The 13,304-nt window shown below is 38.5% G+C and overlaps 1 protein-coding gene across 6 annotated transcripts in view; it reads left to right on the forward strand.

Annotated features, from left to right (window-relative positions):
* The window catches only part of Rchy1 (ring finger and CHY zinc finger domain containing 1), an 18,878-nt gene extending 6,260 nt beyond the window's left edge, over window positions 1–12,618 (forward strand). For 4 of the 6 annotated variants that reach the window (XM_090343425.1, XM_090343427.1, XM_090343429.1 and 1 more), the window contains 6 exons: window positions 2,834–2,912; window positions 6,774–6,818; window positions 6,921–6,979; window positions 7,060–7,086; window positions 8,596–8,716; window positions 11,972–12,618. In XM_090343425.1, the coding sequence (XP_090199551.1) occupies window positions 2,834–2,912; window positions 6,774–6,818; window positions 6,921–6,979; window positions 7,060–7,086; window positions 8,596–8,716; window positions 11,972–12,100 (460 nt within the window). In that variant the 3' untranslated portion in view covers window positions 12,101–12,618. The remainder of the gene's footprint in view (window positions 1–2,833; window positions 2,913–6,773; window positions 6,819–6,920; window positions 6,980–7,059; window positions 7,087–8,595; window positions 8,717–11,971) is intronic. The other 2 variants (XM_090343426.1, XM_090343428.1) reach the window with 1 other exon arrangement.
* Window positions 12,619–13,304: the final 686 nt, after the last annotated feature.

The following is a 13,304-nucleotide window of genomic DNA, read 5'->3' on the forward strand; positions in this document are numbered from 1 at the left end:
ACCTTTTAAATTTTTTCATGACCTGTTTCCTTCTAAATGCTTTTATGTACATACCTTCCTTTAATATTTGACTTGGGAGCCATATTAAGTAAATGTTGATGTATAGTCATCATAAAAGATGGGAAAATATTTTCACACATCCTAGCAAAATGAGATAGTTAAGTTACTGTTAGAAAGTATAATATAAGTCTTTTCTATTATGATTTGTTTAATTTCTTCTTAAATGACTAACTAGATAAAGATACCATAATTTCTTTTTGTTTTTAGGAGTTTATTGTTGTCCCCCTCCTTTTCACTCTTTCCTTTCTCTCTTTAATTATAAGATGTTAGACAAATGCTCTGCCACTGAAAAATATACCCTTTGTCCCATTTCCTTTCTTGAGTGAGACTATTCATCTATGATATCATCATCTGAAAATCATAATCTGATTTATCGCTTAGAGGATAAATTTCACTATTAGCATTAGAATCCAAAGGATATTTGACAGTATCTAAAGATTAGCATTTTAAAATCTTAAGATTTTAAAAGTCAAAGATAGCTGGGTGCTCGTAGCTCATGCCTATAATGCTATCTACTTCAAAAGTTGAAATATGAGGATTGTGCTTGGGTCAAAGCCAGCCAAGGCAGTAAGGTCAACAAGACTCTTACCTATTATTAGCTACAAAAAAGTCAGTGGAGCTGTGGCACAAGTGGTAGAGCACTAGCTAAAAGCTCAGGGATAGCACCTAGGCCTTGAGTTCAAGTCCTAAGACCAACACACACATACTCTCCTGCTATCTTTTTACAAAGAAGTACCCCAGGAAAAAGTTGGGCAGAACATATCAACATAATCCACAAAATAACTCTTAAGTGGTTTATATGCATTTGAGAATATCCATCTTAGAAGCTGGGAAATGTAATTTGAAGTAGCATATTTTGCCTGCCATACATATAACTGGTGTTAACCAAGATTGATAGGAGTGTAAATTGGTAGCCTTTTTGGATGCCAGTTTGTCATTGTCACAATCCAATAGTCTTCTGACTCATGTTTTACTTTTTTTTTTTTTTTTTTTGCCAATCCTGGGCTTGAGCTCAGGGCCTGAGCACTGTCCTTGGACTTTCTCAAGGCTAGAGCTCTACCACTTGAGCCTCAGCACCATGTCCGGCTTTTTTCTATGTATGGGGCAGCAAGGAATTGAACCGGGGTCTTTGTGCATGCTAGGCAAGCGCTCTACCACTAGGCCAAACTCCTTGCCCCTCATGTTTTACTTTTAAGAATTTTTTTTCTGGTGGGTCATTGGGCTTGAACTTGGCCTGGGCACTGTCCCTAAGCTCTTCAGCTCAAGGCTACTGCCCTACCCCTGGGCCTGGATGTTTTCCCTGAGCTCTTCAGTCAAGCCCTACTTCCCCGTTTTCTAGGGGTTAATGGGAGATAAGAGTATCAGGTCCTTTTGTGCCTGGGCTGGCTTTGAATCTTGATCCGCAGATCTCAGCCTCCTGAGTAGCTAGGATTATAGGTGTGAAGCCACTGCACCCCACCCGGCTTTATTTTTTATTTTTTTTGCCAGTAGTTTATTGGAGATTAAGAGTCTTAGGGACTTTCCTTCGAAGTCTGGCTTTGAATTGTGATCCTCAGATCTCAGCCTCTGGAGTAGCTAGGATTACAGGCGTGAGTCACCAGTGCCATCAATATGTGAACTCAGAGATGTCTGGAAAATAATTTTTTTTTTTTTTGACCAGTTCTGGGATTTGAACTCTGGGTCTGGGCTCTGTCTCCGATTCTCTCTTTGCTTAGCTAGGGCTCTATCACTTGAGCCACAGCACCCACTTGTGGCCTTTTCTGTTTATGTGGTACTGAAGAATCAAACCCAGGGCTTCATTCATGCTAGGCAAGCACTCTACCACTAAGCCACATTCCCAGCCCTTGGAAAACAATTTTCTTTTTCCTTTTTGTCAGTTCTAGGGCTTGAACTCAGGACCTGTAATCTGTCCCTGAGCCTTTCTGTGCTCAAGGCTAGCACTCTACCACTTTCTGAACCACAGTGCCATTTCTGTTCTTTTTCTCTTTATGTGGTACTGAGGAATTGAACCCAGGGCTTCATGCATGCTAAGCGAGTACTCTACCACTGAGACAACATTCCCAGTCCTCTAGAAAATAATTTTCATCATATCATGAGAGCAACTAAAGATTGTTGATCACATCCAATAAAAGGATCTTTGAGGGTATGGAATGTCCATATTACATTAGTAATGTGGAACTATTAAGAAAATAAAGTGGCTGGGCACTGGTAGCTCATGTCTGGAATTCTAGCTACTCTGGAAGCTGACATCTGAGGATCAAGATTTGAAGTCAATCTGGACAGAGAAATTCAGACCACCTCCACTTAACTGGTAATAAGCTTGAAGTAGAGGTGTGACTCAAATGATAATGCCTCAGCTTGAGTGAAGAAGCCAGGGAAGAGTACAGGGTTCTGAGTTCAAGAGAACCAGAACAAAATAAAAGGATTGAGTAGTTCTGCATAAATAGACGTAAAGTCATCCTCAGTATAATCTGTTAAGTAAAAAATAAAAGTTACAGTACAGGATATATGGAAAGGATTTATTCATGAAGGAAGACAGCATTCCCCTTTTGCCTCCCCTTCCTCTCTGTGTGTAGTTTTATAGGGGAAGACAGCTTTGTACAATAGATACCATTCTGTTTACACTGCTTACTTTAGAGAACGACTTTGAATACAGTAGTACTTCATTGTGGATTGAAATTTTTTACAGCTGAACTAAATTTTGATTTTTAAAAAGAGCAAATATCATTGTAGTATGAATCTATAACCTTTTGGCTTTCATATATTTTATTAGGATTGGTCCGAAAGAAGACTTTTTCCACTGTTTGAAATGTAATTTATGCTTAGCTATGAATCTTCAAGGAAAACATAAGGTATATAATTCAGTTTATATAATTTTTAAGGTATTGTTGTTTTTGAGAGCCAGCATAAAGTGTAATATGTTTGAGAAATGTGCTTATTTTTGCATATTACCTAGTGCAACTGTATTTATTGAGTTTTTGAAAAAGCTGTATGAAGTAGATTATTTGAAGATTATGCCTTGAAAATTTGATCTATAATTTCTGTAGTTTAAGAATGCTTATTGGGGCCAGGAGTTTGGCCTAGTGGTACCGTGCTTGCCTAGCATGCACAAAGACCTGTGGTCAATTCCTCGGTACCACATAAATAGAAAAAAGCCAGAAGTGGTGCTGTGACTCAAGTGGTAGACTCCTAGCTTGAGAAAACCCAAGGACAGTGCTCAAGCCCTAGGTCCAAGCCCAGGACTAGCCAAAAAAAAAAAAAAAAAAAAAAAAAAAGAATGCTTATGTTAGTTGTTACTATGATGTTGGCAATTTATAAATTGGTTCATGGATTCTTAACATTTGTAATGCTTCTAAGATTAACTTTAGAAGAGAAGAAATACTGAGCAGTATAACTGTTTGCAGGGTATTTATGAAGACATTTTTGTAAAAAAAAGTTTCTGACATGTTTTTGCATTTCTGTTCCTAATTAAGAAAAATTATTTTTAAACTATATGTAGGGATTTTATCATCTTAAGCTCTCTTTCATTATTTAAAAACCATCCACCTAGTGTGAAAGTTGAGAGAATGGGTGATTGTGTAGAGTGAAGTATAAATCATCTAAGTATAGAAAATTCCATTTAAGGAGAACAGTGAGTCCTAGTGCAGTGGGGGAAGAAAAGGAGGAAGGGAAAGGAGCAAAAGGAGAGGAAGGGAGGTGCAGGCAAGCAGGGAGGCAGAGAGAGGTAATCAGAGAGATAGACACTGATTGGAAAGAGGATATTTGAAATAATTTGCATGAAGTTTAATGGAAGATAAGGATAAAAGGTTCTTGCATAAATAATATAATAGTACCTAGTTTATCTAACATGTGATGAGGAAAATTAAGATGAATAGGGTACTTAGAGGTTTTGGTAATTAGGGGAAAAGAATAGGGCTAAAAATGATAATAGTACTAGTTTAAAGTACATGACTAGTACATTGTAAATTTATTAGGGATTAAAGATTGGGTCCAGCTTTATAAACTTAGGTTTGGGGTTGATAGCAAGAGAAAACTTGCTTGGTGTGGTAGTATATAGTATATACCTTTACTACCAGTATTAAGGAGGCTGAGGCAGGATGACTGAATTAAAGACCAACCTGGACTACCTAATGAGGCTGTTTCAAAGAAAAAGATAAAAGTTGTTAAAGAGATACTTGTTGGAGATAGCAAAGAGTAAATACGCTTTTTTTTTGGGGGGGGGGGGGCCAGTCCTGGGCTTGAGCTCAGGGCCTGAGCACTGTCCTTGGACTTTCTCAAAGCTAGAGCTCTACCACTTGAGCCACAGCACCACTTCCAGCTTTCTATGTATGTGGTACTGAGGAATCGAACCCCGGTTTTTGTGCATGCTAGACAAGTACTCTACCACTAGGTCAAACTCCCGGCCTGGCTCCTTGTTTTTATAACAGCTTATTATAATTTTTTAAAACAGTGCAGCAGATCCACAGCCATGAGCAGATCTAGGTAAAATTGGGAAGTTGGGACTCCTCATGTAGATGTAGATGTCAGTATAGTGAACCCTAAAAGTCCTGGGTCTTGCATTCAGGGTCTGGATGCTGTTCTTGAATATTTTTCCTCCCTCAAGGCTAGTTATCTATTTTTCTAGCTCTATTTCCTGCTTTTTGGCACTTTGCTGGAGATAAGAAGTCTCACAGATTTTATTGCATGGGCTGGCTTTGAACCATAATCTTCGTATATCTCAGCCTTAGCCTCTTGAGTAGCTTGGATTAGAGGCATTTGCCATTGGTGCCAGGATAGACTTTTTTTTTTTTTTTGCCAATTCTGTGGCTTGAACTCAGACTGGGCACTTTCCTTGGGCTTTCTTAAGGGTAGTGTTCTACCACTTGAGCCAGAGCACCTCTTCTGGTTTTTTGTGGTACTGAGGAATTGAACCCAGGGCTTCATGCATGCTAGGCAGACACTATTATCCTTTGTAATGCTGGTTTAGTGTTCATGAAATTCTTTAGTTTTTGTTTGTTATGAAAGGTTTTAGTTGTACTGTTAATTGTGAATATTAGCTTTACTGGGTATACCAGTTTGTACCGGCAGTTGTTGTTGTTCAGAGATTGAATTATACCACACCAAGCTCTCCTTGCATTGAGTTTATGAGGAGATATCTGTACTGGTTCTAATTTTGTTTCCATTGTAATAACATTCCTTCTTTGATTTTGCTGTATTTAAAATTAATTCCTTTTTTTTTTTTTTGCCAATTCTGGGGCTTGAACTCAGGGTCTGAGCACTGTCCTTGTCCCCTACCCCTTGAGTCACAGCACCACTTCCAGCTTTTTCTGTGTATGTGGTAGAGAGGAATCGAACCTAGGGATTCATGTGTGTGAGGCAAGCACTCTGCCATTAGGCCACACTCCTGGCTGTCCTTGTTTTTCAAGTTCAGGGGTTCCACTGTGATGTGTCTAGAGTTATGTCTTCTCAGATCATGTCTGCTAAGAGTTCTGTATGCCTCTGTTAGGTGAGTGAGATCCTTTCTCTTGAGATTGGGGAAGTTTTCTGTTACTACTTTGTTTAAATAGGTTTTGAATGCTGTTGGTTTGAATTCTCTGTCTAGATTATGCACAGATTTGATATTTTGGTGGAATCTGCCAATTTCTTGAATATCTCTTTGGTATATTTGGACTGTTTTTTCCATGCCTTAGATTTTTTTGTTCTAATTCCTCTGCTTTTTCCTCAACTCCAGATACCCTGTTTCCTGCTTCACTTGTTCGATTGCCTATGGTTCAGCTCCAGTTTTTCATGCTTCCTAACTCTTTATTGATGTAATTTCTCAGGGTATTAATTTCATCTTTCATTTCCTTCACTGAGAGGTGTGGTGTCTCTTACATTTTCTTGGACATTTTTTCCTTGAATTCTTCTATTTGTTTTTGGATCTGCATTTTTTTTTTTCATCTACCAGTGCTCTGAGGAATTGAACCCAGGTCTTTGTGCATGCTAGGCAAGCGCTCTACCACTAGGCCAAACTCCTGGCCCCACATGTTATCTTTTAACAGTGAATTTATCACTATTAAAATTTACAACATGGTATTAGGTCCTTTCCAGCCACTATAGGTTTTCTTCTCTTCATGCAGGAACTTAAGTAGTTTCCTGGTGAGGGAGGGTTAGAGAATTTGTTTTCTATTTCATCTGGAGGAAGCATAAGTGCTCCCTTCCTCCTTAGTAACCAATGGCTTCATAATACATTTCTGTACTTGTTAATATGTTGTTCTGCTTTCTAAAACACATGTAGAATGTGTCTGTCTGTCTGTGTACACCTGCACCTGAAACCCAACTCATTGTATTTTTACATCATTATTTGCATTTCTACATCATTAATTGCATTTCATATCTATCCTAATTACAAAAATGTTAAAATATTTGTTTTTGTGTGTGTGAAATATAGAGCCAAGTGGAATGAGTAAGTTTCTTTTTTGTTTGTTTGTTAGTCCTGGGCCTTGAACTCAGGGTGTGAGCACTCTCCTGAGCTTTCTCGATGCTAGCATTCCACCGCTTGAACCGCAGCACCACTTTGGGCTTTTTCTGTGTATGTGGTATCGAGGAATTGAACTCAGGGCTTCATACCTGCTAGGCAAGCACTCCATACTAGGCCACATTCCTCGCCTTGTTAGCTTTTCTTAGTGCTGTTATTTTATCTGACCTTTTCACCTGTTGATGTTTTTATTAATTTGAAGTTGTCTTTTAAACAGTGTATTGAAAATGTTTCGCGGCAGAATTGTCCAATATGTTTGGAGGTAAGTTTAAAATATTTTCTCAGGAACTTTTCCTTCTTGAATTGAAAGCATTTGGATGTTTCTATCATGTTCATACAACACTGCCACTTTTCTTCTGTTTAGGACATTCACACATCCCGTGTTGTGGCTCATGTCTTGCCATGCGGACATCTTTTACATAGGTAAAATAACTTTCTCATAAAATGTTAGCAAACAGTGGAGATGGTTCTTGTTTTACTGAAATAATGTTATTCTTTTTCAGAACATGTTATGAAGAAATGTTGAAAGAGTGAGTGTTTGATGGGATTAAAAATGCTAATTGTAAGATGTGTGGTTTTTCTGTGCTATGGGGTGGAGGGCGGTGGGGATGGCTGACTACCATTTACACTATATATCGGGCACGACAGATATTTATAAGGAGAGGAGGGTAGGTGAATAATGTTAAACTAGGAGGCATTTTAGCAGATACAGGACTATACTTCTGTCCGAATATCTCATATTATGCCTTATGTACATTCATAGCTTGAGGTAGATTTTTCTTGTTTTAGCTGTACTTAATAGAGAGTACATAGAGTGTACAGTTACCTTCAGAGACAGTCATAACGGTGTGAAAAATACTCAGGAATGTTGCCCAGGTGTTGTTAGGTAGGCTATATTGTATTTAAAACTGATACTAAAATGAGATGAGAAGCAGTTAGGAAAGAAGAGATATGGCGTTTTTGTTTTACAAATTGATGAAAAAGAATTTTTTTTTTCTGGTCCTGGGGTTTGAACTCTGGGCCTGGAAGCTGTCTCTGAGCTCATTTTGCTCAAGGCTAGTACTTTACTAGTTGACCCATACTTTACTAGTTGAGTCCCACTTCTAGCTTTTTCTGTGATTAATTGGAGATAAGAGTCTCACAGAATTTTCTGCTTGGGCTGGCATTGAACTTGCAATCCTCAGGTCTCAGTTTCCTGAGTAGCTAGGATTTCATGAGCCATTGGCCCTTGCAAGGAAAAATCTTTCTTTTTTTTCTTTTTCTTTCTTTCTTTCTTTTTTTTTTGCTAGTTCTAGGGCTTGAACTCAGGGCCTGGGCACTGTCCTTGGACACTTTTTGCTCAAGGCTAGCATTCTGCCACTTGAGCCACAGCGCCACTTCTGGCTTTTTCTGTGTATTTGCTTCCAGGGAATCAAACCCAGGCTTCATGCATGCTAGGTGAGCACTATACCACTAGGTCACACTCCCTACCCACAAGGAAGAACCTTAATAGGAACTTTTGCATATATTTAGAAAGGAAATAATATGATTTAAATAATTTGTAAGGATTGTAATCTTTGCATGAGTGTATTAAGAACTTGAGGTCATTTAGCCAATGGATAGTGTTTTTTTTTCTTTTTAAAATTTTTTTCTTTTAGCCAGTCCTGGGGTTTGAACTCAGGGCCTGGGCACTGTCCTTGAACTTTCTCAAGGTAATGCTCTGCCATTTGGTCCACAGTATCACTTCTAGCTTTTTCTGTGTATATGATGCCAAGGAATAGAACCCAAGGCTTTGTGCATGCTAGACAAACACTCCACTACTCCATGCTCCCGGCCCTATGATCAATGTTTTTAAAGTCCGGAAAGAACTGAGGACAAAGATTTAGTGTTTAAAAAGATACCATAGGATAAAAGATATAACCTAAACTCCTGTGCTTGGAAGATTCCTTGGTTCCTAAGAGATAATCTTGGAATGTGGAGTAATTCTCTACATTGTGTCTTGGATGTTATGTACCAATGAGCTTGCACGCAGGTTAATGTGTGGAAAATGTCTCTTCCAGAGGCTACAGATGTCCGTTGTGTATGCACTCAGCTTTAGATATGACAAGATACTGGAGACAGCTGGATGATGAGGTAGCACAGACTCCCATGCCATCAGAGTATCAGAACATGACTGTGGATGTGAGTAGAACCAGTGCCTAAACTTTTCACATTTTTTCTTAATAACCTTTTTTTGTTTTTGCTATTCTGCTTAAATTTGTCAAGAAAATACTGCTTTGATGTAAAGGCCATGGTGATTGATGAATGGAAGAACAAAAAGATCTTTAAATTGGTATGTTGAGCTCAGATGAGGAAAAAACATTCCTAGGAAAACTTTTGCACAATTTTTCTCAACACTAGATGGCAGGCAAAAACTGTGATGTGGGTTTTACACATTACTTGGCAGAGTCTATAATGCAACTGGCTAGAGATGGATCACTGATGTATTGTTTTAATTGTGTTTTGTTTTTAATTTTTTTCAAATTGCATTTCAGGAGAACATGTTTACTGATTTTTGAAATTTGCCTTTTGGTTTTCATTGTTTAATACCCTATTTTTCCTTGAGTATTTGGTCCTTACTAGCAGAGAAGGTATGGAAAATGTTTTTGTACCTTTTGCCTTGTGGAGGATTATCCCTTCCACTAACCGATGTGCTGCTCCATTCGTTTACTGGCATTAAGATGAGGATGGGTTCCGTAGTTTTCTGATGCTTTAAAATTTGGGGGCATATATATTTTCATTTTCAAATATTTGTATGCACAAGGATACAAACCATATAACAAAGCCAAAACAGTTATTTTGGGAGCTGAGGATGTAGCTTATACCACAAAACTTGTTTTCTTTATTCACACCAGAAAGTTGCACAATTCATGTGAATAAATGAAATAGTAAAAAGAAAAAAAATGAAAGATAACCTTTAGTATTCTGATGATTTTATGATGTTTTAGTAGAGAGTGAAGTGTGATATGTTTATGCAGATAATTTGGCTTTGAAGTAATGGCTTTGCTAAGCTATAATTCATATGCTGTGGAATCCATTTCTTTAAAAAAAAAACAGTTGAATACTTGGAGTATAGTCTGGTGGTAGAGTGCTTGCCCAGCATACTTGAAGCCCTGGGTTTGATTCCTTGGTACTGTATACATAGACAAAGTTTGTCTATGCATAAACATATCACACTTCACTCTCTACTAAAACATCATAAAATCATCAGATACTGTAGCTCAAATGATAGAGTCCTATGCTTCAGAAAGCCCCAGGACTGGCAAAACAAACAAATACAATTATATGCCATTTAGTAGTGGATACTTCCTAGAGCCTGCAGCCATTTATTGGTTGGTTGGTTGGTTGTGGGGTTTGAACTTAGGGCCTGGGCATTGTCGCTGAGCCTCTTTGTGCTCAAGGCTAATGCTCTACTACTTGAGCTACAGTACCACTTCTGGTTTTTAAGTGGTTAATTGGAGATAAAAGAGAGTTTCATGTGGACTTTTCTGCCTGGACTGGCTTTAAACCACAATCCTCTCAGAACTCAGCTTTGAATGTCTAGGATCACAGGCATGAACCACTGGTACCCTTATTAAATATTAAATATTAGTGCTTTTTTTTTTTTTTGCCAGTCTTAGGCTTGAGCTCAGGGCCTGAGCACTGTCCTTGGACTTTCTCAAGGCTAGAACTCTACCACTTGAGCCTCAGCACCACTTCCGGCTTTTTTCTATGTATGTGGTACCGAGGAATTGAATTTAGGTCTTCATGCATGCTAGGTAAACACTCTACCACTAGGCCAAACTCCCGGCCCCAATGTTTGCTTTTTTAAGAATAGTTTTCCAAATTATAATTTAGAGAAAACAATCTAAATCTAATGATTTAAATCCAGTGATTGTGTATGGGTGCGCACGTGTGCGTGCATGTGCGTTTCTATACCAGGGCTTAAACAGGATCGGATCTTGTGTTCTTCCCTGGTCTTTTCAGCTTGAGGATATACTCTATATTTGAGCCATCCTTTTTTTTTTTTTTTTTGGTCTGTCGTGGGGCTTGAGTTCTGGGCTTGGACACTGTCCCTGAGCTCTTCACCTCAAGGCTACAGCTCTACTACTTAAGCCACAGTGCAACTTTGAGCCATGCTTTTAATCTGGCTTTTGCTGCTAAACTATAGATGGTATCTCAGAACATTCTGTTACAACTGGCTTAAAACTATAGTCCTCATATCTCAGGTAACTGAGTATCTAGGATTATAAGTGTGAGCCACTAGTGCAAAGCTAAAGCTACTGATTTTACCACATCATATTGTATTGCTCTATTTTCAAATGTTTTTTTTTTTTTTTCCGTTTCCAGACTCTCATTTAGCCCAAGGAACAATCAGTTCTTCAATGCATTTTACTGTCATTTGAGGTGTGGGAGAGCCCTTCTCTCCAGGGAGAGCCCAGGGGTAGGGCGGTAGCCTTGATCTGAAGAGCTCTAGTTCAGTGCCCAGGTAGAATTCAAGCTCCAAGACCCACCAAAAAAAAAAAAAAAAAAGTTACAGATGTGTATAAATTTTAATTTTATTACCTGATGGGTATAATTCTGAGTGGCAGTGAAAAGTAATGAAACTATATCTGTTACTTTGAATTTTAAGTATTAGTGTTGATCTGGCTATGCCTTGCTTTTTTCATGTAGTTTGGGAGCTTTTGTATAATAGCCTTTCTTTTTTTTTTTTTTTTTTTTTTTTTGCCAGTCCTGTGCTTGAGCTCAGGGACTGAGCCCTGTCCTTGGACTTTCTCAAGGCTAGAGCTCTACCACTTGAACCTCAGCACCACTTCCAGCTTTTTTCTATGCATGTGGTACTGAGGAATTGAACCCCGGTCTTCGTGCATGCTAGACAAGCACTCTACCACTAGGCCAAACTCCCGGCCCCATAACCTTTATTTCTTCCAACTTTTGTTTTCATTTTCTAAATTCAAAGCTACCTTCAATAAATGCTTAAGTTTTCAGTGGAGGAATAAGGGGCTTTTTTTTTTTTTTTTTTTTTTTTGGCAGGTTGTGGGGCTTGAACTCTGGGCCCGGGCATTATCCCTGAGCTCTTTAGCTCATGACTACCACCCTACCCTTGAGCCAAGCCCCACTTCTGGTTAATTGGAGATAAGAGTCTCATGGACTTTACTTTAGTGCCCGGGATGGCTTTGGCTTTGAACCGTGATCTTCAGGTCTCAGCTTTCTGAGTAGCTAGGATCATAAGCATGAGCCACCACGCCTGGTGAATAAGGGACTTTTTAAGGGACAATACTGAAGGGACTGTTTAGACATATCTATATCTGTGTTTGTTTATACATCTTCATTATGATTAAAGGATTGTTACGAGCAGACAGTGTCATGTATAAGGTTTCAAATACTTAACCATGAATTCATCTCTTCACTTTTTAGATTCTCTGCAATGACTGTAATGGGCGATCGACAGTCCAGTTTCATATTTTGGGCATGAAGTGTAAGATCTGTGATTCTTACAATACTGCTCAAGCTGGAGGACGTAGAATTTCACGAGATCAGCAATGATCAGCATATACTTAACTGGAAATGTCAGCGTTTTGTGATATAGAAAAAGCTCTGTGGAAAAGTATGCTGTTGTTATGATGTGTCATATCTATGCATTAGAGTTGACGTGTTTTATACTAGTGTCAATGCATAAAAATCATATTACAAGTACTTAAGGATTCAGGGTCTCTTTATAGACTTACCATAACCCTGTATTGAATGAAAATCTCTGATTGTGGTTTGGTTGGAAATTCCTTTAATTTAGAAGCCAATGATGTTTGCCACTGACACATTCATAGACATATATTTTCATGGAACTTTGTTTTAAGTGACACTATGCACGCAGAGTTCATTTCTAGTTCTTGATAGAACTGTACTATTCTAAGTAGTATTCTTGACTTCGAGGGCTATGAGAATTAGTTGAACTGTATTGTTAAAATCTAATTACATATGCTTTTGAATTTTCTTAAACATTCCTTTGGATCAGTATAAGTGAGTTTTAATGTAATAAGTGCTAATAAAATTATATTGAAACATTGTTTTACAGAAAGTTTCTTTCTGTAAAGTTTCTCTTTTTGGTTCAAAACAGTAGTCAGGTTTTTTTTTTTTTTTTTTTTTTGGTGGTCATGACATTTGTTTATTACCCAGAAAAGAGTATTCATGAGGTTTTAAAAATTTCTTGACCAGGCTGGGAGTTTGGCCTAGTGGTTAAAGTGCTTGTGTAGCATACACGAAGACCTTGGTTCAATTCCTTGGTACCACATACATAGAAAAAAGCCGGAAGTGGTGCTGAGGCTCAAGTGGTAGAGCTCTAGCCTTGAGAAAGTCCAAGGACAGTGCTCAGGCCCTGAGCTCAAGCCTAGGACTGGCAAAAAAAAAAAAAAAAATTTCTTGACCAGGAGTGGTGTCTGTAATCCTAGCTACTCAGGAGACTGAAATCTGAATATCAAGGTTCAAAGCCAGCCTAAGCACAAATGGATCTGAGACTCTTATCTCCAATTAACCTTTAGAAAATGGGAACTGGAGCTTGGCTCAAGGGTAGGGCGGTAGCCTTGAGCTGAAGAGCTCAGGGACAGCGCCAAGACCAAGTTCAAGCCCCATAACCCACCAAAAAAAAACTTGCTTGAATTTGTATCACCCACAGAGTGGAATTAATCTTCTGGGAAACTCATGGCACCTGGCTCTGTCTGCATTTATTATACCTGCAGACCAGAGACATGGTTAT

Source organism: Megascapheus bottae, chromosome 13, assembly GCF_031878675.1.
Source record: "Megascapheus bottae isolate mThoBot1 chromosome 13, mThoBot2.hap1, whole genome shotgun sequence".
In the NCBI taxonomy this organism is placed as follows: domain Eukaryota; kingdom Metazoa; phylum Chordata; class Mammalia; order Rodentia; family Geomyidae; genus Megascapheus; species Megascapheus bottae.